Raw genomic sequence first — 23,606 nt, 5'->3', positions numbered from 1 at the left:
CAGCGCCCGTCGGGCCCAGCAGCGCACAAGTCCCCGAGGCTCCCCGTGCGGGACTGGGGCCTGGCACACCGTGGGCGCCCAGAGGGCGGCGGGAGAGAGGCCGAGCCCGGAGAGGCGGCGGGCGCCCCGAGCCCACCGGTGGCTCCGCCCGGCGTCCCAGGGCGCGAGCTTTCGAGGGGCCCCAGCCCGCCCGGTCCCGGGGTCCGCAATTCCAGGAAATGCTCTGCCCGGGCCGAGTCGGCGGGGCGGGGGCTCGGCCGGGGGCGGGGCTCGGCCGGGGGCGGGGCTGGAGGCGGGCCCGGCCCGGTTAAGAGGAGCGTGGCGGGCCGCGGCCGCCGAGGGCCCCGGAGCGAGCGGACCGGCCACCGACCCAGCGGGATCCAGCGGCCTCGGGCGGACGGAGCAGCGCCGGGGCGCACGCTTGGCACCATGACCCAGATGCCCGCCTTCGACAAGCCCAAAGTGAGCGCGGCCGGGGGCTTCGGGAGGGGCCAGCCCTGCGGGTCCACACCCCAGAGGCGGAGCGGGGCTTCTGCAGCCGCTGTCTGGGCTCGGCCCAAGCCGTGGCCGGCCTCCAGGCCGCCGAGCGAGGGACAGTGAGGGTCCAGAAGTCTCAGGCCGGCTCAGGGGTGCTGCTCTGTCCCTGACCCGGCTCCTCCGAGTGTCGGCTTCGCCATCTGTCAGTTGGGTATCCTGGCACCGCGGTAGCCAGCAGCTGTGGGAGCCCGCGCAGGGGACTTGGAAGGGACTCCCACGGCTAAGCTAGCAGGCACCTGCGTTGTGGCCGGCCGGTGAGGAGCTCTCCGGGAATGGAAGCAACTTTAGATTCGTTAGGCTGCTGGGAGCGCCCGGGAGTCCTGGTTTGTGGGTGCACGGGCGGGAAGAGCCATGAGCCATGGCAAACCGGGAGGGAGGGGAGCCGGCACGCCTCTCGCCATGCTGGGCAGAAAGGCTGCCTGGGCCCCTGTAGGGTTCACTCAGGGTGCAGCTCCCGCCACTGGCCTCATGGGCGAGCCCTCTTGAGGCTGCTCGACATGTTGGGCTTGGTGGGTTGGGGGGTCTGGGCTCATGGGTCCTGCTTGGGAGCCAGAGACTGTCTCCAGGGAGGGAAGGGCCAGGTGTCCCGGGCAGAGTGAATGGCCAAAAGGGTGAGACTGCAGTGGGAAGAGGCGTCAGCTGCCCTCGGCCTCAACTTACCCTCTGGGAAACAGGTGTGAGAAGGTGGCGTGAACCCAGCTGCCTGGCTTCTGCGGCCACCCCTCTTGCCCCCACCCACGCCCTGCCTCCTCTGTCTGCAGCCCGGGGCGTACTCCCTGCTTAATGCTCATTAGCACCTCTTTGCTTTGAAGGCTTTTTATTTTTCTTCTTTTTTGATGCTTTGGGTTCCCTGTGCCCAAACAGACTGTGGAGCCTCTCCCTGGTGTGAGCCCTCGGGCAGTAGGAGAAGCCCCTGGACTGGGGGTGAAATGGGGTTAGGGAGATAAACAGTAGGTTTCCCATCTGCAGTACTTGCAGTTCTGGGCACTAATGTTTTTGTCTGCCCTGTTTTGGCCTCACCCAATCCTCTCATCTGATTCATGCTGCTAGGTCATTTCCTCCCTCAGGGCCTCAGCTTCCACACCTGGGGAATGGGTACCACCTGTTTGTGGGATGCTTGGGAGAAGAGGTGGGGAGGCAGTGTGAACCCCAGGGCCGGCTTCCTGCCTTCCTGCGGGTGGGGCAGAGAACAGCTCTTAGGGGCTGGAGAAGCTTCTGGTGTCAGCCGCACTGACCTGAACGCGTCCACGGCGTTAGTCCATTTGACCCTGCAGTGACCCCGTGAGGAAGCTGTCATCTCCCATTTTATAGATGAAGAAACAGGCACAGAGAGGTTAACTAGGCTCAAGATGACACACGTGGGAGGCGGCCAAGTTGGGGTTTGAGCCCAGGGCAGGCTGGCTGCAGTCCCGTGCCCCTCACCATCTTTCCTGAGCTACTTCTGTAGCTGCCTTGGGGTGGAGGCAGCAGTGGCCAGGCGCAGGCATCCCCAGGACAGGAGCCTCCGGTGACTTCCCCAGGCACTGGCCTGCCTTAAGTCAGAGGAGGGAGGGGCGCATCGGATTCAAATGTCAGCTGAGATCCTCTGACCCCTGTCTAGACTGATGTAGGAGGCCTGGGGGCAGGGTGGTGGGAGATGCTGAGAAGCTAGCACTGACACACACACACACACACACACACACACCCCTACACCCCTACCCCTCCCGCTCCCCAGCAGGCCCTGGGCTAGCGTCTCCTGGACTTAATTGAGTCATTCCAACAAATGCTTCCAAAGCACCTGCTAGGCACTGGAGGAGGCAGGAAGAAGGGCAGAGGGTAGCCCTTCTATGTCTACGTCCCTGCTGGCAGAGCTGCAAACTCCTGCCTTGAAGGGAATGCTGCCCCCATGCCTGTCATGGGAATACCAATGGCCGTCCTTTGAGTGGCTCTGAGTGCCAGGTGCCCCCGGTGATAGGATCTTCTGTGTGGCTTGATGGTGCAGATGGAGCAGCTGAAGCCTAGGTAGGTGAGGGACTTGCCCAATTCTGCACCAAATCCCAGAGCCTCAAAGCTGGCGGCTGGTGAGGGGTTGGCCCAGGATGGATGGCATAGTATCTTGTCTTTTGTTTCCTGTCTTTCTCCCTCTCTCTCTCTCCCTTTTTATTTTTCACATTTAACTTATTTATTTGTAAGGCACAGAGAGTGCTTTTCAGAGAGAGAGATTTTCCATCTGCTGGGTCATTCCTCAAATGGCCCCAAAAGCTGGGCTGGGCCAGGCCTGAGCCAGGAGCCAGGAACCCCATCCAGGTATCCAGTATGGGTGACAGGGGCCCAAGCACTTGGATCATCATTTATTCTTTTAGGCACATTACCAGGAGCTGGCTCAGAAGTGGATCTGAACCCACACTCTCTATGGAATGCTGGTGTCCCAGGCAGCAGCCTAGCCCACTGCGCCACCATACTGGCGCCTGGATGGTGTCGTTTCTGAACCGCCCCTTCCTGCTGCACAGGGGCCTTGGGGTGCATCACCAGTGTGCTTTTTCCTTCTTAAATTTGCACGTTGACTCTGCAACACCGCTGTTACAACTGCTGTGCACCTGTCGACTCAGCTGATGCTCACAGCAGCCAGCTGACAATGATGTGGTTATTATCTTCATTTACATACGGGGAAACAGAGAGTCAGGAATAGGAACCTGACAAAGTCACACAGCCGGAAAGCGACAGAGCTAGACGTGAACCCAGATCCACCTAAAGTCACAGCGGATACTATTACTTGCTCTGCCAATTTCTCCTGCTCTCTCTCTCGCTCGCTCGCTCGCGCTCTCTCTCTCTCTCACACACACACACACACACACACACAGTTGAGACCACCTGGGCCTTGAGCTTTCTCAGATGGCCTGGGGTAGAATCCCTGGGGGCCTCAGGTTGGACAGGGCCCGAGCCTGAGCTTGCTCCTAGAAGATGGCTGTTCTGGGGCTCCTGGGGGAAGGGTTAGGCTGACCGGGCAGGCCCAGCTGTTTCCTCCCTGGGACGCCGGTGGCATTTTCTCACTTCTTGTCTCCCAGACACAAAGCCCCCAGATGCACCACTCTGGGTTTTCTCTGTGCCGTTCAGTTACCAGAGCCACCTGTTAGGCAGAACCCCGCCCTCCCACCCCTGGGGAGGTGTGGCATCTTGACTGGTGTGGCAGTTGGAGGGGGTGGGGCCCCGGGGGAGATGGGGTTGCATGGGAGCATTTTGTTGGCTGAAGAGGAAACCAGGGCTGCAGAGGGGAAGTCGTCTGTGGTCACACAGGGAGTCCTCCCCCAGCCTAAAGGAGGCCTGGGGCCCTGTGGCCAGGAGGGATGTGTGCACCTGCCCAGGTGTCCTGAAGGGTGCCAGGGGTGGGAGAGGTAGGACTGCAAGACTGGCCTTGGACAGGGGAGGCCTGGAGAGGGGTTTGAGTGGGCCCTGAGGCAGGCTCATGCTGTGCTTAGCGTTCTGAGGCCCTAGGATGGTGTGGGGGTGGGGAGGTAGCCTCCATAGTTCTGGTAACCAGCGAGGGAGCATGGCGAAGAGTTTGAACTTGGGCACTAGCTGGAGCAGGTTGCCTGAATCTGAGTCCTGGTCTCCCACTCAGGAGCTGGAGGAGCTGGAAGGGGTTACTTAACTGCACTGTGCCTCTGTTTCCCTGTCTGTGAAATGGGCTTACAGCTGGAGCTGCTTCATGAACCCCAAGAGCAGGCCTGGCTCTGAGCGGGCTGCACCATGTAGGCATCTTGGCCCTGCACCTGTCTGTGCAGGATAAAGGCAGTGCAGAGTCTGGCAGCTTCGTGGCCGTGGGGCTCAGTAGCCTTTGCGACTGCAGGCGGTTCTTAATCTGAGCGCCAGTCTGTGAGCTCCTGGCTGTTGCCCCACAGGGTTTCCCTGGGGAGGAAGACAGACCTTGCCTTCTTAGGAAGCTCATGGCTCGGCAAGGAGACCCCCGGGGACTTCCGCTTTGAGCCTTGGAGCTGTAGGAGCCTAGGCTGAGCACTGCAGGCTTCCTGGAGGGGAAAGGGCTGCTCTGTCTCCTGGCCTCACCCTCAAAGTCTGCTGAGAGGTCATGGGGCACGCAGCACTGACCCCCGCCCTGGTGCCACCCAGTGCATTGCTGACAGCAGCACTAGGAAGTGAAAGGAGCCCTTGCTGCTTAAGCTGGTCATGGCCATGGCTCCCAGGGGCTGGGGCTGGTCGGGCAATCCTGGATGCTGTGTCCCTGTCTGCACCTCCTGCCAGGCCTGGGGAGGGAGATCAGCCCCTTCCTCCCAGCAGGGAGAGGAGAAAACAATCATTTGCTCATTGGGCACACATGTGGTGTGTTTTGCTGTCCCAAGCGCTGTGTTAGACCCTGGCAAGGTCCCTGCTCTTGGGAAACTGCCAGTGGGGGCTGCAGAAGTGCCCATTGGCCGAGCATGGAAAGCCAGCAGGGGGGAAACAGAAGGGAGCCCCGGGCGGTGGGGGTGGGGTGGGGTGAGGGGTCCGTGGGGAGTATGTGAAGGGTGGGCCCTGCAGGTGTGCCTGTGAGTGAGATCTTGGACTATCTGGCTCAGGAATCCAAGACTGGGGTCCTCATCTCAGCTCTGCCACCAACATAGCAGATGACTCGGGGTGTCCTCAGGTGACCCCTCAGGGTATGCACACACCTGCTGCCTGGCATCTCTTGAAGGAGGGTGGAGGACATCCCCGCAGTGGCTCTGTGGTGCCTGGGGAGGGAGGGCTTAGCCAGTACCTGTTGGTGTTGGAGGCTCTAGGAGCACTCCCGCCCTTCTGACAGATGCTGCCGGGCCAGCCGTGAGCCAGAGGCACTGAGAGCAAGGACAGGACAAGTAAGGTGGAAGGGATGTGAGATTCCAGGGAGGCCAGGCAGGGCCACGGAGCCGGGTGGTCTGCCGGCTGGGCTCGAGCTTAGAGACAAGGATTGGTTTCAGCCTGGCTCTGCTGCCCTCATCCTGTGTAACCCTGGGCAGGTCCATGAACTTCTGTGAGCTTAGCTGGCAAGTCCTTCCCCTGTGTGCAGCACGGGCTAAAGGGTGCCTGGGCTAGAGGTCAAGATGAAGGGAGATAAAGGGTCCGATCCTAGCAGGTGGCTGTCGCTGTCCCATTCACTGCAGAGGCAGTGTGGCACAGTGGTTGGGAGGTCAGGAATCGGACACGGGTTTAAATTCTGACTCCGACACTACTGGGTCTCTCTAAGACGTCTGAGTGCCAGCGTCCTCACTTGTAAGAGGAGCAAGGCCTTATGGGGGTGAGCAGCAAGCACCCTCTGCATGTGGGTGGTTTAGCCCCAGGAGGTCCTCAGACAGCCCCTTCCCACCCTCCCCTCCTCCTCCAACCCCCTCAACAGTGCCAGGAGCGCAAGGTCCCCCTCCCCCCACACCCCACCTCCAGTGGGCACCCCTCGATCGTCGGGGTGCAGCAGCTCCTCCATGGCTGCTGAAGCTTCCTGGAAAGTTCCCTGGGAGGCCTCCCTGAGCACCGGCTGCCTGTGGAGTTGGCTCTTGCCTTGGCTCCTCCCCTGAAGCATGTCTGGGCAGCTTCCCAACTGCCCAGGGCGAAGAGCTGCAGATCCTGGCGGCCACGCTGACTCTGCCAAGATGCTCTTCCTGGAGGGGCTGTCCCCTGCCAGGCTCTCTGAGCGCCGCTGTTCAGGCACGGGGCAGCCCCTGTGTCTGGAGCCCAGTAAGGCCTCCCCCTCGGTCCTCATCGCCCATCTGCACCGCCCGCAGCCTCCGCCTCCTGTCCTGGTTTCCCTCCAGCCTGCACCGCACAAAGGCCGGGAAAGTCATTTCTGAGGCAGCTCCTCTTGTATTGTGCTTCCGTGGAAGCCGGAGGAACGTGGCCTGCATCTCCCGGCTCCTCTCTGCTCCACTCTCACCCTTAACCGCGTTCTCTGTTCCCAGCTGATTGCTGGTGCGAACCCTTGGCCAGCACGGTTCCCCCGCCTTGAACCGCCCTCCACTCCTCCTGCTGCATCCCCGCTCTCTAACTCCTTCTGAACCCCCGCCTCCTGTATCCTGGTTCTGCTTCTTGCCCCACCCCACGGGGGCACACTGAGCTCCGAAAGCTGTTTGTTCAGGGACAGGCACGAGAGGCCGGCCTGTGCTGTGGTGCCATCTGCCCGTGCTAAGCGGAGGGGCCTGGAGCCCTGCTCACACGCTGGTCCCTCGCCGTGCTGCATTGCCTGGGAAGAGAGGGCTCTGGGGGCCTGGCCTTGGCATTGGAATGCTTCAGCCCGGAGTAGCCAGGCAGACTGCGCACGTAAGAGTGCCACAGCCCCTAGCGACCACCTCCATGATCCGCTGCCTGGTTTTCTGCTCTCAGGGCTCCTGGTTGTGTCTCCAAACTTCCTCCCTTCCTAGCATCCTGGTGCAACACTCACTCTCAACCAGCCCCTCCCTGTGAGCCTCCACACACCTGGCCCTCCTGCCTCAAAGGAGGACCCCTCTCTCCACACACGGCCTCCACCAGGCTCCCTACAGGGCTGGAGCTGTGGAAAGGGCGGAAGCCTTCTGGACCTCACCTGCAGCTCGCCTTATACCCGAGGGACTGTGCCTCCCACCCCCTCCACCACCACGGGCCTCCAGGGGCTTCCTCCAGGGTGGGTTTTCAACCTTGAGTGTACAAAAAGAAAGGGGGCTTACATACCCTGCCTGGACCACCCCCGGAGCTGGGGCGGGGGCAGCATTCCCTGGCAGATCCACTCCTCCCAGGTCCCTGGGCCTGGGTTCTTGACTGACGGCCGGGTTTTTGCTTTGCTGCCCTTGACCTCCAGCAGGGCCCCTCTGTGCGCCTCCTGTGATGATGTGGTCATTACCACCTGCGGGGAGGCTTCACGTGCCAGGCGCCCATTCCCTCCATTCCGGAGGAGATCAAGGTGCCAGCAGGGCCGCAAGCCCGCCCGAGGCTCCCGGGCAGGAGTCCATTGCTGGCAGCACGGGGCACTGCGGAGCTGCCTCCAGGGGTGTCTGTCTCCGTCCAAGAAGGACACCTGTGACGCGGAGGACCCCCGATGTGTGCTCCCTCCCAGGTATTTGACAGGCAGGCCTTTAGCCATAGAAGGTGATATTTCCAGGTTCTGGGGGTTAGAGGGAGCTTTCGGGGGTCATGGCCCAGCCCCCCATGCCAGCCAGTGGACTGCTGCTATTCCTTGCCCGCTGATGGCCTGGCTTCCTGCGTACCACGGCGCTGTTCCTGCCACCTCTGTCGGAGCCACCAAGTGTGGTGCTGGCACAGCTTCAGCCCTGGTCCCTTCCTCCCCTCCCTGGACACCTTCTCGGTGACTCATTCAAGGCCACACAGCCGCCACCTTCCACGTCCTGCTTGCTGACGCTGGCATCCCACTGCCTCCTTCCATTTCTACTGGGTCTTTCTGGACAACATCACTGAGACCTTGCTCCCCCATCCCCACCCCACACTGACCCCTCTCCCGGGGCTGTCTCAGCTGGTGGGAACCGCTCCCACCCGGGCCAAACCTGAAGTGCTAGCCTCGCCATCTCCTGCCCCCCTGCTTGCCCCTCACCCACTTCCTGTGCCTGGTCCAAGCCACGGTCCTCTCTCACACACATGGCGACGGTACCCTCAAACCGGTCTCGCTATGAGTCATTCTCTCACCTGCTCCACACCCTGGAACGGCTTTTCTGTGCGCTCAGGCTCAAGTCTGGCTCCTTGAGGCTGCAAAGGTTTGTCTGGGTGGTCCTGCCTCGCAGCCTCCCCAGGCTCAGGGCCCCCCTCTCTTCTCTGAACTCACACTCCAGTCCCCCCCCCCCCCATCTCCTGCCACTCAGCTTTTGCACATGCTGTTCCTGCCTCCTGGAATGTTCTCCCTGCCTCATTCCTCACCCTTGCCTGGTTGTGTTGTTTCTTCTTCCTCCTTCAGATTGTAGCCTGAGCTCTGCCTTCTCTGGGAAGCCCTGCGGGTCTGCTGGTTGGGTTTCATTCTCTTGTCGTGTACCCTCTTTGGCAGACTGTACATCTGCTGATCCAACATTGGCTGACACCTCTCACCCAGCTCCACTGTAGGTGCCATGGGAATGGACTTTGTTCCTTTTGCTCAGCTCTGCATCCCTAGCACCCAGCAGGTGCCCAATATATATGTGTGTGTATATATAATTTTTTTTGGTCAAATGGAAAGTCTTGTTTAGCATCTGTGTGCCGAGTACGCCATATACATTACATGGTGGACCTCCACGAGGTCTTGGGAGGAAGGTATGCTATTCTCCCCCATTGACAGGTGAGAATACTGAGGCACAGAAAAAGAGCGACTCCCTTGAGGTCATCCAGGGAGTGAATGCAGTTGTGGGATTCCAGTCCTGAGGGGGTTAAGGTTGAGCAGCTGGAGGCTCAGAGAGGTGAGGTCACTTGCCGGAGGTCGCCCAGCTGGGTGGCGTTCCCTGGGCTGGGCGCCAGCGTCGCTAATGCTGAGTGTATTTTGAGAACCCAATTAAACTTTAGCGGAGTGGGAATTGAACTCATTCTGTCAGGGGACCCAAAAACTACATTGGCCCCAGACCCGGGTGCATGCTCTGCCCTGGCCCTGGGCAGCTGGAGGACTCGAGAGCAGCGGGTGGGAGGGCCTGGCGTGTGGCCAGGGCCGGGCTTCCTCTGCGGGAGTAGTTGTGTAGCGTCTGGAGGATGCTCTGGGGCCAGCAGCCTCCTGGCTGCCCTCTCCCTGGCTGGGGCCGCCACTCCTCGTCTAGGTCTCCAAGTTCGGGGTGTTCTGGCTCTCCCTCTGGCCTGCAAAAAGTTCATGATCTGGAACAGGCAAATGGCCCAATCCTTTCTCACTGTCTCTAGCGCCTGTTGGGCTTTTCCTACCAGCTGCTTTTCTGAGGCCACAGGTGTGCACCTGCATTGTCTTTCTAAATGTTTATTTTTGAGAGACAAAGAGAACTTCCATCTGCTGGTTTTACTCCCCAAATACCCACAATAGCTGCAGTAACTGGGGCAGGGCCAGGCTGAAGTCAGGAGATGGAACTTAATCTGGGTCTCCCACGAAGGTGACAGGGATCCAACCCCTTGCACCATCACCTGCCGCTTCCCAGGGTGCACATCAGCAGGAGGCTGGAATTGGGAGCAGAGCTGCGACTCGGACCCAGGCACTCTGAGGAGGGGTGCAGGAGTCCCAACCATGGCTTAACTGCTGGGCCAGGTGCCCACCCCACCCTGATTTTTTTAATCCTTAAAATTCCTTTTTGGTCAAGGAGGCCAAAAATTCCAGTTTTTCAGTTGAGGACACTGAAACTGAGAGGTCGTGTCTTGTTTGAGATTGCAAGGGGCAGAGATGGGCAGAGCCAGGAGCCACGTCAGATGGGCTGTCTGCTCTGACAGCTGGTGATGTGCTAGGCGTCTCCGGTGTGGCTCAGCATGGGGCAGGCGACCACAGGAGGCCGAGGACGGGTGCCCTCCCTAGCGTGCTGGAAAGATGAGCCGTGCTTCCGTGGCACTTGCTGGCGAAGGCGGAGCTGCAAGTGCCCTTGGAGTCCCCCTGCCCAGAAAGTCTGCGGTCAGCCCATGCTTTGAAAGTTAGACTGGCGGTCAGCAGACGCTGTGGCGCGGGGGCTGGGCTGCTGTTAGGGGACGCCTGCATCCCATGTCGAGCACCTGGGTTGGAGTCCCTCCTCCACTTCCAGTCCAACTTCCTGCCGCTGCAGACCTGGGGAGGCAGCAGTTGATGGTTCAGGCACTCGGTTCCCTGCCACCCACGTGGGAGACCCAGATGGAGTCCCTGGTCCCTGACTTTGGCCTGGCCCAGCCCTGGCTGTTGTGGACATTTATGGAGTGAACCAGCAGCTGGAAGACATCTCTCTTTCAAATAAATATAACTTAAAAAAAAAAAAAATTTGGCCGGCACTGTGGCTTAACAGGCTGATCCTCCGCCTTGCGGTGCCGGCACACTGGGTTCTAGTCCCAGTTGGGGCGCCGGATTCTATCCCGGTTGCCCCTCTTCCAGGCCAGCTCTCTGCTGTGGCCCAGGAAGGCAGTGGAGGATGGCCCAAGTGCTTGGGCCCTGCACCCGCGTGGGAGACCAGGAGAAGCACCTGGCTCCTGCCTGCGGATCAGCGAGATGCGCCGGCTGCAGCGGCCATTGGAGGGTGAACCAACGGAAAAAGGAAGACCTTTCTCTCTCTCTCTCTCTCTCACTATCCACTCTGCCTGTCAAAAAAAATAAATAAATAAAATAAAAAAAAATTTGAAAAAAGTTGGGTTTGGTTTAGTAAAGTGGCTGAACGCGGGAGCTGTCTATGTAGTGGCCGGGGCTCAGCAGTTCCTGTAGGCTCCTGGCTGCTTCGTGGTTGAGACACAAGCTTCGGGGTGGGGCCTGGGTTAGAATTCGCTTCCTGCCACTCCCCAGCTGTGGTTAGGAACACATACCCTAGGATGGAGTCCTGCTTCTGTTACCTGCTTGCTGTTTGACCTTGGACAAGACAGTTAACCTCTCTGAGCCCCAGGGTCCTCTACTGTGAAAGAGGTAGAGATCTCCACTGAGCCGACCCCACAGGTGAGGGCTCGACCTCTGGGCCTGTGCAAATGGGGAATGGTGGGCAGGTCGCCGTGGTGAGCATTAGCATCCATGCTCTGACAGGTGCTTCGGGCACTCACGGGTGTTTCTCTCTCTTCCCTCTGCCCTCTTGCAGGTGGAACTCCACGTCCACCTAGATGGAGCCATCAAGCCTGAAACCATCTTGTTCTATGGCAGGTAAGTCCACTGCCAGCCCATGGTCCTCCTGAGGATGTGGGCAGCGTCCACAGCTCTGCCAGAGGGCCCCTCCCTGCTCCCTCCTGTATCCCTGTGGAATGAAGCCAGTCCCCAGCCAGAGGGTGATCTGTGGGGACATGGGGACCCACTGCCTGGCAACCAGGCCTGAGCAACCTGTCCCCCTGACCCACGTGGCCAATGCAGTGTCGTATGGGGGGTGAGTAAAGGTCGCTCCTGGGGCTAGGTCAGCTGCTGGTTTCTGACTGGCAGGTGCAGGGGCATCTCCCGGTGTGGGGCCAGGCCCTGGGCTCCATCCTCGAATCCTTCCTCACCTGGAGGAGGGGCAGTGCCTCTCCCTTCCGCTGTGGGGGGCGGCTCGGGGAGAGAAAGCAGCTGCCCTGAGAAAAGGATGCGTTCTTGGCGGAACCTGGAGCAGAACCTGGGGTCGTGGCTCCCCGCCTCCGCCCAGCAACGGTCACTGGATCACCATGGTGATGGCCTGCCAGGAGTCATGGACAAGTGACTTCCGTGGGCCCACACCCCCTCATGCTTCCCGCCTCTCCGGCTCTGGCTGGGGGCGTGGGGAGAGGGGCGCCTCTCCCTGGCCAGAACTCAGTTTCTCAGTGGCTCCTCTCGTGGACGCCTAAGAGCAGGGCTGGGAGCCCTGTGGACCTGGCTTTGAATCTGAATGCATCAGTTTTTCTGCAACCTTGGCCTCCAGAGTATGAGGGTATGAACAGGGCCTTCCCGCAGAGCCGCCTGGGAGGTAAGGGCGCGCCTCCCGCCCCACCAGGCAGTCCCAGCTCTTCCCTGCTTGCCCCACGTTCAGCTTGTGTGCAGCAGGGGGGCCTCGCCTCTCCCTCTGTGTCTTGAAGTTCAGCCCTGCACCCTGACTTGAACATGCTGCTCTATGCCAGAAGCCCCTTGGTCATGCAGGCCCCTGCTCCTGGGGACAGAGTGGGTGGAGTGGGGGTGCCAGCGCCCAGCTCTGCCCTGTAGTAGCTGTTGGTTTACTTTCCACTCAGCTGGGAAACGTAAGCACCGTGGTGTTCACTGCACGCCGGGCACTCCCTCCAGGGCATCCCCAGGGTTGGCTTCTCGAATCTTCACACACAACGCGGGGGGCAGGTGATCGCACGGCCCCATCTCACAGATGAGGAGACCGACGTGGCAGGTGGAGTCCCGGGCTTGGCAAGCACAGGGCAGAGGTTAGAAGCTGGCAGGGCTGGCCCAGAGACCATGCCCCTGACCGTTACCCTGCGGGTTCCAGCCGTGCCCATAAAACACTTCGCTCAGGGCCTCGCACACATCAGCGGCTGCATAGTCAGCACTTACTGATGCTGTTATTAATATTAGAACCGCGCGGCTCTTGGCTTATCTTCGCCTGTCCTTTGCCAACCTGAATGACAAGGTTGCCCCAGGGCCCCTAATGAGGTCGCCCGGGTGGGGCACCGATAGCATCTAACCAAAGTGCTGCCTGTCATGGGGGTCATCAAGCGCTCATTAGTGGGAGTGCCGAGGCAGGGGGCAGGAGGGGTGCAGATTAGCTGACTTCCCGGCTCTCGGTGCCACCCTGGCTGGCCCTGGAGAAGGGTGCGTGGCAGGTGCAGCTGGAGTTTGACCCAGAGTCAGCAGGCAGGGGCACTCAGATACCGGTGGCCTATATGTGCTGGGGGACGGGTGGGAAGGAGCAGGGAGCCCTAGGCCCAACCCAGAGGCCCCCGTCTGTCCCTGGGACGGGCCTGCCCCCGTTGGCTGTCCTCGCCCACGTCTTCAGCTCCTGCGACTCTGCCTTTTCCAAGGCTCCTCGGTTTTCTCGGCGTCCTTCATGGCCCCAGCTTCTCTCCAAAGCTTATATGAACCTGGCCGCTGTCTCCTTCACGTCTCTACCCTGCTCTGAGCCACCATGTCCCTCACCTGACTGTGACAATGGCCTCTTGACCAGTCCTAGGCCTCCACACTGGCCTCCCAGTCTGCTGTGTGCGCAGTGCTGTAGTCAGAGCAATTGTCATAGAACCCAGCGGGGGTGGCCCATTTCCCCTGCAGGCTCTTGGACAGCGCGGTGCCAGGTGGGGCCCCTGGGGGTGGCCTTGGGGCGAGCTGGCCAGCAGTGGACAGCCCGGATGCAGGAGCCGGCTGGCGCTGAGCACCTGGCCTCTGGGTGCTGGGATGACAGTGGGGCCCCCTTCTCCCCCGTGGTGTCTTGTGGGGCTCTAGAGTGGCACCTGGGACCCTTTGTGGTCCCTCCTGGGCTCCCTGGTGGGGAAGGAGGCACACCAGGGCCCTCGGGGCACAGGTGTTGATGGAGGGAAGTGTCGTTGTCGTGTTTTAATAACAGAAGCTGGGAAATGACCGAAACACCCCTCGTTCGCATGTCTGGTTCTCCCGGGGTCTTCTCCTTGCGAACTTTTGTCCTTGACTTTCGGATGAGCCAGCCCCCAGCTCCCGATTTACGCTTCTGGGTCTCTGAACTGCTCCTGTCTTCACCTTCTTCCCTTTGTTCTCCTCTCTGCAGGCCTCCTCCCCCCTCCCTCTCCCCTGCCTTCCTTACCCCCTGCCTGTCGCCTTTCCATACTCGCTGAACGTCCCTGCTCCGGGGACCTCCTCATAGGAGGACGCGGCGTCTTCTCGCCTCCTTGAGGGGTCTGTTTCAGGTGGGTCGTTCCCAGTTCTGCTTTGTTCCCTGTGTTGCTTTTTTCCCCCGAGTGCCTTTGCCTCTTCTCTTCCAGCATTTCTTTAGCTCTTATCTTAAAAGTGGGGAAACTGAGGCTCAGGGCGACCCCCCCCCCCCCCAACACACACACAGAGGGGAAGGGGGTATGGGATTGTAGAAGGGAGGAAGCCACTCTGAGGCCTGCTCCCTGCAGCCAGGAGGGGAGGCAGAGACCCTCGCAGGGAGACGGAGGCTCTGGGCTGGCTGTTGTCAGCAGGCTGTGCCGTGCGTGGCCTGTGCCGTGCGTGGCCTGTGCCGTGCGTGGCCTGTGCAGGGGCTGTGGGCAGAGCGCTCTGAGCTGGACGCTAAGTCACCAGCAGTACCTGGGAGCCCGCACCCCGCCCTCTCCCAGCAGCTCTGATGTGCTGGCCAGACCGGGGCGGAGGAGGACGTCCTGGTGCTGAGCCTGCCCCGGGAATTGTGATACTGCGGCGTCCACCCCTCGTGACCCCGGCCTCCGCCTGCTCCTGGGGCTGAGGAGGAAGTAGGGGGCTGACCCTGGCACTCGCCCTGTCCACCCCCCCGGGAGGGGGAGGGAGAGATTGTGGATGTGAGTGTGAGCGCATGAGCTTGTGTGTGTGTTGCACAGACGCCAGCCGGTGTTTACTCCCCTGAAGTTTGCTGACTTGGGCGGCTCGGGAACAGACAGTGCTGCAAGGTTCCGGTCCTGCTTCTCAATGCCCCGGGCCTTGGTTTTTGCTCTGTCCAAGGGAGGGAGTGGGGTGGAGAGATGCCCGCCTTCCCTGGGCGCGGGCCCTCGTCTGCTCCAGCCTGCCCCGGCTGACAGCGCGCCCTCTGTTTCGTGCCCAGGAAAAGAGGCATCCCGCTGCCGGCCGACACGGCGGAGGAGCTGCAGAAGGTCATCGGCATGGACCAGCCGCTCTCGCTCCCCGGCTTCCTCGCCAAGTTTGACTACTACATGCCTGCCATCGCGTGAGTGCCCCCCACCCAGGGCCTGGGCGCCGCGAGCCCCGTGATGGCCCCCAGCCCCAGCCTGTAGGGGCTGTGGCGCGTGCTCTGAGGTCCCAGTTCTGCTTCCCACCAGTGCAGGAAGTCTCTCCAGGGCCTTTAGGCCTTGGTTTTCCCTTCTGCAAACGGGGTGTGATGTGCACTGAAGTGGCCGTGACCGCTGCCCGGGTAATTCAACAGGTTCAGGGAACACGGAATTAAAAGACAAGTTCCAGGCTGGTGTCTGGCACAGTGGTTAAGGCACCGCTCGGGATACCGATCTTAGAGTGCCTGGGCCCGAGTCCCAGCTCCACTCCCGATGCTAGAGCTTCCTGCTGGAAACGGGCTCCCTGGGAGGCCGCAAGTGATGGCTCAGTGGTTAGGGCCCTGCCACCATGTGGGAGACCCGGATGGAGCTTCCAGTTCCTGGCTTTGGCCTAGTGGGGCCATGGCTGTTGCAGGCATTTGGGGAGTGAACCAGGAGTCAGGAGCTCTTTCTTCCTTTCAAAATAAATGAAATAAGTAAAAAATTTAAAACTTTTTTTTAAAAGAAATGCTCTTCAATTCCTTTATTTTTAAGACATTTATTTGAAAGGCAGAGTTACAGAGAGAAGGACAGGCAGAGAGAGAGAAAGGTCTTCCACCCGCTGGTTCACTCCCCAAATGGCTGCAATGGCCAGAGCTGCACCGATCCAGAGCCAGGAGCCAGGAGCTTCCTCCTGTTCTCCCACACAGGTACAGGGGCCCAAGCACTTGGGCCATCTTCCACTGCTTTCCCAGGCCATAGCAGGGAGCTGGATCAGAAGAGGAGCAGCCAGGACCTGGACTGGGATGCTGGTGTCATAGTGCCAGCCCCGCTAAGTATATTTTGATGCCCAAAATCTTAATCTATAAGCGGGCTCTTCAAACTTGCATGAAAAGTGGGTGTTACTGAAAGAACTTTGCATGGACTTCCAAATTTGGTGTCAGACAATCTTTTAATTTCATTTTCTGTAAACCTTTAGAAGTGTTCTCGCACAGAGAAGTAGCAGAATATGCGTTGTTAAGAACACAGATCCTGTCCCGTCAGACCTTCAGGACCTATCTGTCATGCCTGCCCAGTCGCCCTCTCCAGGCCTCAGTTGGCTCATCTGTATAGTGGGGCACATGGGTGGTGTCTGGAAGGGACCCAGCATTGTCCTCAGCGAGCAGCCTGGAGCGGTGGAGTGGCTGCTGCCGCCCGACAGCCAGGCAGTGACTTGTGTGTTACCTTCCACGCTCCCACTGCTTCAGGGTAGGATCTCCGCCGCTCGGCTGATGGACTCCCACTTGCCTACTGTGGCTGCCGACCGTGGCCAGGTAGACACAATCCTAGGCAGAGGCCGAGGTAGAGGCTCAGGGAAGTGAATGCCTGCCTGGGACTGCGGAGCTGGCCAGGGCCGAGCCGACTCCCACCAGGTGCCACCTCCAGCTTCCTGGTGCAAGGCCCGGTTCCCCATAGCAGGCAAGAATTGGGGCCTGGCAGTCAGGGCTATGGGAGCTCAGGGCGGTGTGAGGTTTGGGAGGTGGGGGTGGGGGAGGAGGAAGAAGCAGAGGAGCTGGGTGCAGTCAGGGAAGACTGCCTGGAGGAGGAAGGGTGGGCCAGGCTTCAAGAGGAGAGTGTGATGCTGTTCAGGAGGGTGTTTGAGTGAGACAGAGGCCACTGGCTGGGTAAGTGGCAGGGCCGCTGTGAGGAGGCCTGGGGAGGAAGAGGTGGCCCAGGCTGCTGGCTTCTTACTGGAAGCTGCTGCCCTCAGCCTGGCCTCTGGGGAGCGGACACTCAGGCACACGTGCGTTCCGTCTTCCTGAAGGCTCGCACGGCACCACGCAGGTGCAGGTGGGGGCTCCTGTCCCCGGCTCAGGGCTTCGTGTCGCAGTGCTGGGAGGGCCTGGCTGTGGTGTGGGGAGACGGGGAGGCTCAGGCTCCAAGGTACCGTTTTCCTGTCTGGGTCGGGGAAGCCTCTGCTAGGGACTGCCGAGGCCCAGAGCAGGGATGGGAGCGTGCAGAAAGGCTGGGCCACGGCCCCTTTGACCCGAGCCCGGGACCGGGTCCCAGCTGGCAGCCCTTGGCGTGGATTCCCTGCTCTGGCTCCTGACCCCAGCTTCCTGCTCAGGGCGATCCGGGCAGCAGCAGCGATGCTCAAGGCATTGGGTTCCTGCCACCCACACAGGAGACCTGGATTGCTTCTGGCCTCCAGCTGTGGCCACTGAGGGCATGTGCGGAGTGAACTGGAGACAGGAGCTCATCTCTCTGTCCCTTTGCTCAGTCAGTCCCCAAGCCCAAGCTCTGCAGTGTCTCCCTTAGGGCAAAAGCCGAGGACCCCAGCCTTGGTCCCCGGGCCCGCACCTGCTGCCACGCCCCTCTGCCGCCTCCCTGGACACCAGGCACCCCCAGCTCAGGCCTCTCTGCTTGCAGGGCTGCGCCTTGCCTGCTTCCTCTCCACTCCAAACTCCTTTCCTTTCCCAATCGTATTCAAAATCGCAGCAGCCTCTGTGGCTGTGGCCTGCGGAACGTCTTCCATCTGACCTGCTTCAAAAAGTGCGTGGAAAACTTTCCTGCCTTAGGACAGGCTGTGCATGGAGCGCCAGTGTTTTTGTGGCAACTGTCACCTTGTCTTTTGAGCTCCTTTCTCCATGGACTTGGTGGAAGTGTCTCGTGTGGTTTCACTTTGCCTGCCTGCCTCTCTTGCTGGCCCGTGGGCTTCAGGGTGGGGTGGGGGCAGGGATCTCATCGACCTGGTTGCTACATCCCTGGTGCCTGGATGGCGCAACCCCAGTGTGGCGTGCACAGCTTCCCAGCAGCAGGGCCCAGCGGGGCAGCCAAGCGCCTGCAGGCAGGGTGAGCGCTCTTGTCCCCGGGAGACAGCTCGCCTGCAGCAGGTGGCGGCCAGGGACGCAGGCAGGGCCTGCCCATCCCCATCCCCTACAGCAGCTCGCTGGTGCCAGCAGCCGGTTTCTGCGGGCAGGGCCGCGCCTCCCTCACGTGTTCTCGTGAGCGTCCTGTCTTCACTCTGAGATGCACGCCAGGCCCTGGGCCAGCGCACGTTGTCACAGCTGTGATGCTGGCAGGGGCTGCTCTGCTCTAGGCGCTGGCCCAGGGGAGGGTCGGGTGTGACTCCCTGTCCTCACAGTGACCCCCCGATGCAGGTGGCAGAGAGGGGACTGGCTAGCTTGGGTCACACAGCAGGCAAGTGTGGGAACAAGGGCTCAAGTCCTCGCCTGAGCCAGGGGCAGCCTCTCAGGATGAAGCCACGTCCTCTTATTTCTCTGCCCTGCCGGCCTCAAATGTCTGCTCACAGTGTCCTGGGTACTGTCCTTGTCAAGGCAGTCAGGCCTCTGGAAGGCTGCATCCCAGGTGGGAGATGGGAAACCGGCCAAGACCGGGACCACGTCCTCCACAAGGTGGAGTGATGAGGACTACCACGGGGGGAAAACCAGGAGGAGGGGTGCCCGCCCTGCATGGTGGGGACAGTGGAAGACCGACGGGGGGAAGGGCGGGGACTCGGGGCAGGGGCTGCCATCACAGAGGCCCAATGTGGGGACAAGCTGGGCCGTCCTGGGATGGAAAGGCGGCTGATGGTCTTGGGGTGAGTGTCGGGAGGACACTGAGGGACGCTCCTGCAGGCCATGGGGTGCGGGTTTCCCTCTGCGGTGGGGCAGTGTGCTTTGACGGACATTTTAGGGAGCCTCTGCCAGCTGCTGTGTGAATGGCATTACAGGGGCAAGCGTGGCGCCAGGGACAGTGGTCAGAGAGACCACCAGGGCGGGAGGCCAGAGCCGCATGCACTGTGTGAGGACCTGGCAGGACGTGTGCACACCCAGGGTCTCATCCCGCACCTGCCCAGGGCTGGGGGCTGGAAGCTGGTTGGATCTGCCGTTAGAGGCAGCCTCGCCTGCTTCTGGAGCTCCCAAGGGACCAGGGAGCTGTCCCAAGCTCGCTCTTCCCTCCCCAGGGGCTCGCGAGAGGCCATCAAAAGGATTGCCTACGAGTTTGTAGAGATGAAGGCCAAGGAGAAGGTGGTGTACGTGGAGGTGCGCTACAGCCCGCACCTGCTGGCCAACTCCAAGGTGCAGCCGATCCCCTGGAACCAGGCCGAGTGAGTGACAGACCCTGGGGAGACCTGCAAGACTTGGGCTTGGCCCTTGCTCAGGTGTCTGTCACGCGGGGCCTGAAAGCAAGCTCTGTGGGCTGGGGGCTTCGCTGTCAAAGGGAGTGGGGGGAGGGGTCCTCAGGCCCAGCCCTGCTCTTCCCCTCACAGAGGGGACCTCACTCCGGACGAGGTGGTGGCGCTGGTGAACCAGGGCCTGCAGGAGGGGGAGCGAGACTTCGGGGTCAAGGTCCGGTCCATCCTGTGCTGCATGCGCCACCAGCCCAGTGAGTAGGATGGCGGCCGGGCCTGGGCCTGGGCCCCGGCGTCCTGGGTCCTGCCGTGTCCTGTTAGCCCACCAGGATTCCGGGGCCTCCTGGGCAGACTCGGAGCTTCTGGGTGACACATTTTGCTCAGCAGGAGACTGGGTCAAAACCAAAGGCGCCCAAGGCCCTGTGGGCCCGGCACATCCTGGCCTCTGGGATGGGAGGGGTCTCTGGGGGCCTTGAGCTCCCTGTTGAGGTGCCCCCTCGTGCGGCCTTGGGCAAGTCAGGCCCCTCTTTAGACTTGGTCCCTGTGCGCACCCGGGGCTTGCTCTGTGCAGGTGCTGTGCGCGCGCCGTCCCCTGTGTGGCAGCCTGGGAGGTGGGACTGTGTTTGCCGATTCCCGTCTGACAGATGAGGGCACTGAGGCAGGATGCCAGGAAGCTGCCTGCCTGGGCCAAAGCCTGGGCCCAGTTTCTCCCTCCTGACCTCTACTGGGAAGGAGGCAGTGATAGGCGACGAGACCAGCTCTGCTTTGCATTACTGGGCAGGCCCTCCCTGCCCCCTGCCCCCGGGTACAGCACAGCCTTGCCACGCCCCTCTGCAGCACTCCCATTCATTAGGGGTAAACTAAGGCATGCGTGGTCTGGCCGCAGTGCCTCGTGCCGCGGGCAGGGGTGTGTGTGGCGGGGCGTGCTGACAGCCCTGGCGGGTGCCTTGCCCAGCCTGGTCCCCGGAGGTGGTGGAGCTGTGTAAGAAGTACCGGCAGCAGACCGTGGTGGCCATCGACCTGGCAGGGGACGAGACCATCACGGACAGCAGCCTCTTCCCAGGACACATGCAGGCCTATGAGGTGGGTCTGGGGGCAGGTGGGAGTTCGTCTCCCACCCACAGCTGGGAGGTGTCACAGGGACCAGGGAGTGCGAGGCCCCGAGTTCCCAAGTGTGCCTTGGTTGGCCTGGGAGCTCGGAATGGGTATGAAAAGCCCCACACGGTGGCCGCAGTCCTGTGTTCCAGCTGGCATCGGCCTCTGATGTGCTGTGTGACCTCGGGGAGGTCTCTGGGCCTGTCTGCTCGCCCGCTTCCTCTGTCAGGCAGACCTTGCAAAGGTCCCTCCAGCTCTGTGACGCACTGCGTGTGGGGGGGGCGGAAGAGGGGGCCCTCACTGCCCAGTTCTCCATGGGCAGTGTCCCACGCCTGCTGTTCCACCTTGGTTATGTTGCCCAGCTCCCCTGAGCTCTGCCCCCATAAAATGGCTGGCACCAGGGTTAGAAACATTAGACGATGTGTAGAAACCATTCCGCCTAGTGCCTGGCATGCGGGAGCTGCTGTAAATACAGCTACTCCCCGGGTGATGTGGCAAGAAAAAGGCCCAACTCGGGACGGGAGGATGCTCCCAGGCTGCCGGGACGCCCCTCACCCGGCCCGTCCCCTTGCAGGAGGCCGTGAGGAGTGGTGTCCACCGCACTGTCCACGCCGGGGAGGTGGGCAAATCCGACGTGGTGCAGCAGGTGAGGAGCTGGCCGGCCGCGGGCCCCTTCTTCCTGCCTCCCCCTGTCTCCTGCCTCCCGCCTGCCTCCCCCCTGCTTCTCCACAGGCTGTGGACGTCCTCAAGACAGAGAGGCTGGGCCATGGCTACCACACCCTGGAGGACGAGGCTCTCTACAGCAGGCTGCTGCAGCAAAACATGCACTTCGAGGTGCGGCGACCGGCAGTGGGCGGGCACTGTCCTTGGCTGCCCTGCCCCGCCCCGGGCAGAGGCAGACAGGCTGGGGGGGGGGGTGCACGCGGGAGGGGGCAGCAGGGCACAGAAGTCCTGGGTGTTCAGGAAGCAAGGCTGGCCCCAACGCTGGTTGCCCCAGCCCCGGGGAGGGATCGGCGCGGCCTGGGGCTGTCGTGCCAGCCACCCACCTGCTCTTTCAGGTCTGCCCCTGGTCCAGCTACCTCACTGGAGCCTGGAAGCCGGAAACAGAGCACGCGGTAGTCCGGTGAGGTCTGGGCCTCTGGCCCATCCCGTTTTGTTCTGGGGAAGCCAGGGACGGGAAGCACACTCAGGGATGGGGCACCAGCGGTGCTGGGTCTCTTAGATAAGCGACCTCTGACTCCCCAGGGAGCAGGCAGTGCTGCTCTGAGGTGCTGGGACCTGACCGAGGTCACCCAGCCCCTGAGCAGATGACCCGCCACTCTGGTCCCCCACCCTTGCCTCCTGGGCATAGGAAGATGGTCCTTTCTGCCCCCACATGCTCCCTCCTGCACCTCTGGGTATCGCCCACCCCCTACAATCCAACGGGCCAGGAGTCTTCTGTCCTGTGACTGAGCGCTGGTGGTGGCCTCAGGAGGGCAGAGCTGCTGTCCCTCGACACAGGATGACAGCAAGAACTCGGGGCGACCGTGGACAGACCTGCCCTGCTCTGGCTGCTTGGGCTTTGACGTCCTGCTGACAAGGGGAGCCCGAGGCTGCCATGGGCTGCACAGCTCTGGGGGTTGGAGAAGCAATGGCCCTAGGAAAGACAGAACCCTGGACAGTGACCTTTCTGGACAGGCAGAGGAAAGCTGAAGGTGTGACCAGAGATCTAGGGCTGGGGTCTCGGGAGCAATCCACTGGGTCAGAGCAGGCGCCGGACCCAAGTGAAGCCAGAGCTAGGGAAGAGGCGGCCGGGGCTCAGCCCGCGAGCAGTTCCCATGGTGTACTGGCAGGGCCGGGTCGGGTCCCAGGGGCACTGAGGAGTGGCTGGGGCAGGTGCCGCCACCTCTCCCAGAATGCTGGCTGTGAAGGGGCTGGCAGCTAAAGGCGGTTGCTTTCTTGGCTGGCTCTGGACTGGCCAGACGGGTCTGAGTTCCGAGTTGCTACCTCCCTGGCCTAAGACAAGTCACCTGAGCTCTCGGAACCTGCTTCCTCCTCCGGACCAGATGAGACGTTTCAGGCCTGGCCAGGTTGCCGAGGGCATCAGGAGGGCCAGAGCTGACATGTCAGGCACTCTGAGGCCGCTTCTGCCCTCTCTCCCCTCGCTGCTCACCCAGGTTCAAGAAGGACCAGGCGAACTACTCGCTCAACACGGATGACCCGCTCATCTTCAAGTCCACCCTGGACACAGATTACCAGATGACCAAACGGGACATGGGCTTTACCGAGGAGGAGTTCCAGAGGCTGGTGAGTGGGTGTGAGCTGGGTTGGTCTTGTCCCTGGGCCGTGGGGCCCAGGTCTGCTTTGACATAAGCAAGGAGCCTCCCCACACGTGTTCTGTGCTGACCTCTGGACCTTGGGCCAGCTATTCCACCCTCAAAGAAGCCATGGAGACTGTCGCCCTGCCCCAGGAGGGTGTGACCAGCTATGAAATCTCCAATATGCCCTTTAGGCCACTCCCAGCTCGCAGGCGAGCCAGCCCCGGGAGTCTCCCATGCTCTCCTGCTTCCTCCCCGTCCCTGTGTCCTGTGGGGCCGCATTAAGACCACAGACCCTCAGGGTCGCTGCTCCAGCGCTCACTGCTGTGTGCTCTCAGCCACGTCCCTTCCCTCACCTGCGGTGACGTGGGCCAGCCCCTGCCCCCCTGCCCACGCCCTCCCTGCTGCGCTGGTCTTTCCAGAACATCAACGCGGCCAAGTCCAGCTTCCTTCCAGAAGACGAGAAGCAGGAGCTTCTTGATCAGCTCTACAAAGCCTATGGGCTGCCCCCGCCGGCCTCTGCGGGTACGTTCCTGCGCGACGTCGGCACGCGCCCCCCCACCCTGGGCAGCATCCTCCATAGTGCTGAGCCCCTGGTGACCGCGCCGCGTGCATTTTCTGTGGCCGAGAGGCTGGGCTGGGGCGGGTCCCAAAGGCTGCCCAGAGCCAGGGGCAGGTGGGCCCAGGTCTCCTGGCTGTGTGGCCTTGGCAAGGCATTCCCTTGCCGAAGCCTCAGTCTCGCCAGCTGTGGCAGGGCTCCTTTCTGGCTTTGGAACTTTGTCACGCATACTGATCCTTGCCTCTCTGGCCGGGCAAGCAGGGCAGGACCCCTGAAGAGGCCACGCCGCCTCTATGAGCTCCCGCCCTGTGGGTGGGCTCTTCAGCGCTCTGGGGGATAGAGCAGCGACCCCTCCTCATTCCTTCCAGGAAGTCTATGATTTCAAGTGCCAGCTGCCAAGGCTCTGGATGCCAGTGCCCGCTTCGTGCACACACATACCTCGGCATGGCTGCATCTCTCCTTGGGTCGTCCTGGGCTGGGGACCAGGGCTCTTGCCAGTGGCGTGGATGGAAGCTCTACCCAAGGCAACTCAGGCTGACACCTGGTACTCAATAAAGGGGCCGGTGGCTGGTGTCACATGTGCTGGTGATCGCGGTGGCTGGGCTGGCATGGGGGGTGGTGA

At 61.5% G+C, this 23,606-nt stretch overlaps 1 protein-coding gene across 1 annotated transcript; it reads left to right on the top strand.

Moving 5' to 3' along the window:
• Positions 1–350: 350 nt before the first annotated feature.
• ADA (adenosine deaminase) lies at positions 351–23,582 on the top strand. The gene is made up of 12 exons (XM_062204247.1): positions 351–462; positions 11,172–11,233; positions 14,757–14,879; positions 18,866–19,009; positions 19,172–19,287; positions 19,989–20,116; positions 20,703–20,774; positions 20,861–20,962; positions 21,187–21,251; positions 22,285–22,414; positions 22,848–22,950; positions 23,353–23,582. The coding sequence occupies exons 1-12, from the start codon at positions 430–432 to the stop codon at positions 23,361–23,363; spliced, it is 1,089 nt and encodes a 362-aa protein (XP_062060231.1). The 5' UTR covers positions 351–429; the 3' UTR covers positions 23,364–23,582.
• The last annotated feature ends 24 nt before the right edge of the window (positions 23,583–23,606 follow it).

This window comes from Lepus europaeus, chromosome 10 (assembly GCF_033115175.1).
Source record: "Lepus europaeus isolate LE1 chromosome 10, mLepTim1.pri, whole genome shotgun sequence".
Classification (NCBI taxonomy): domain Eukaryota; kingdom Metazoa; phylum Chordata; class Mammalia; order Lagomorpha; family Leporidae; genus Lepus; species Lepus europaeus.
Note: the sequence above shows the minus strand (reverse complement) of the source record. Positions and strands in the feature narration are given on the sequence as shown.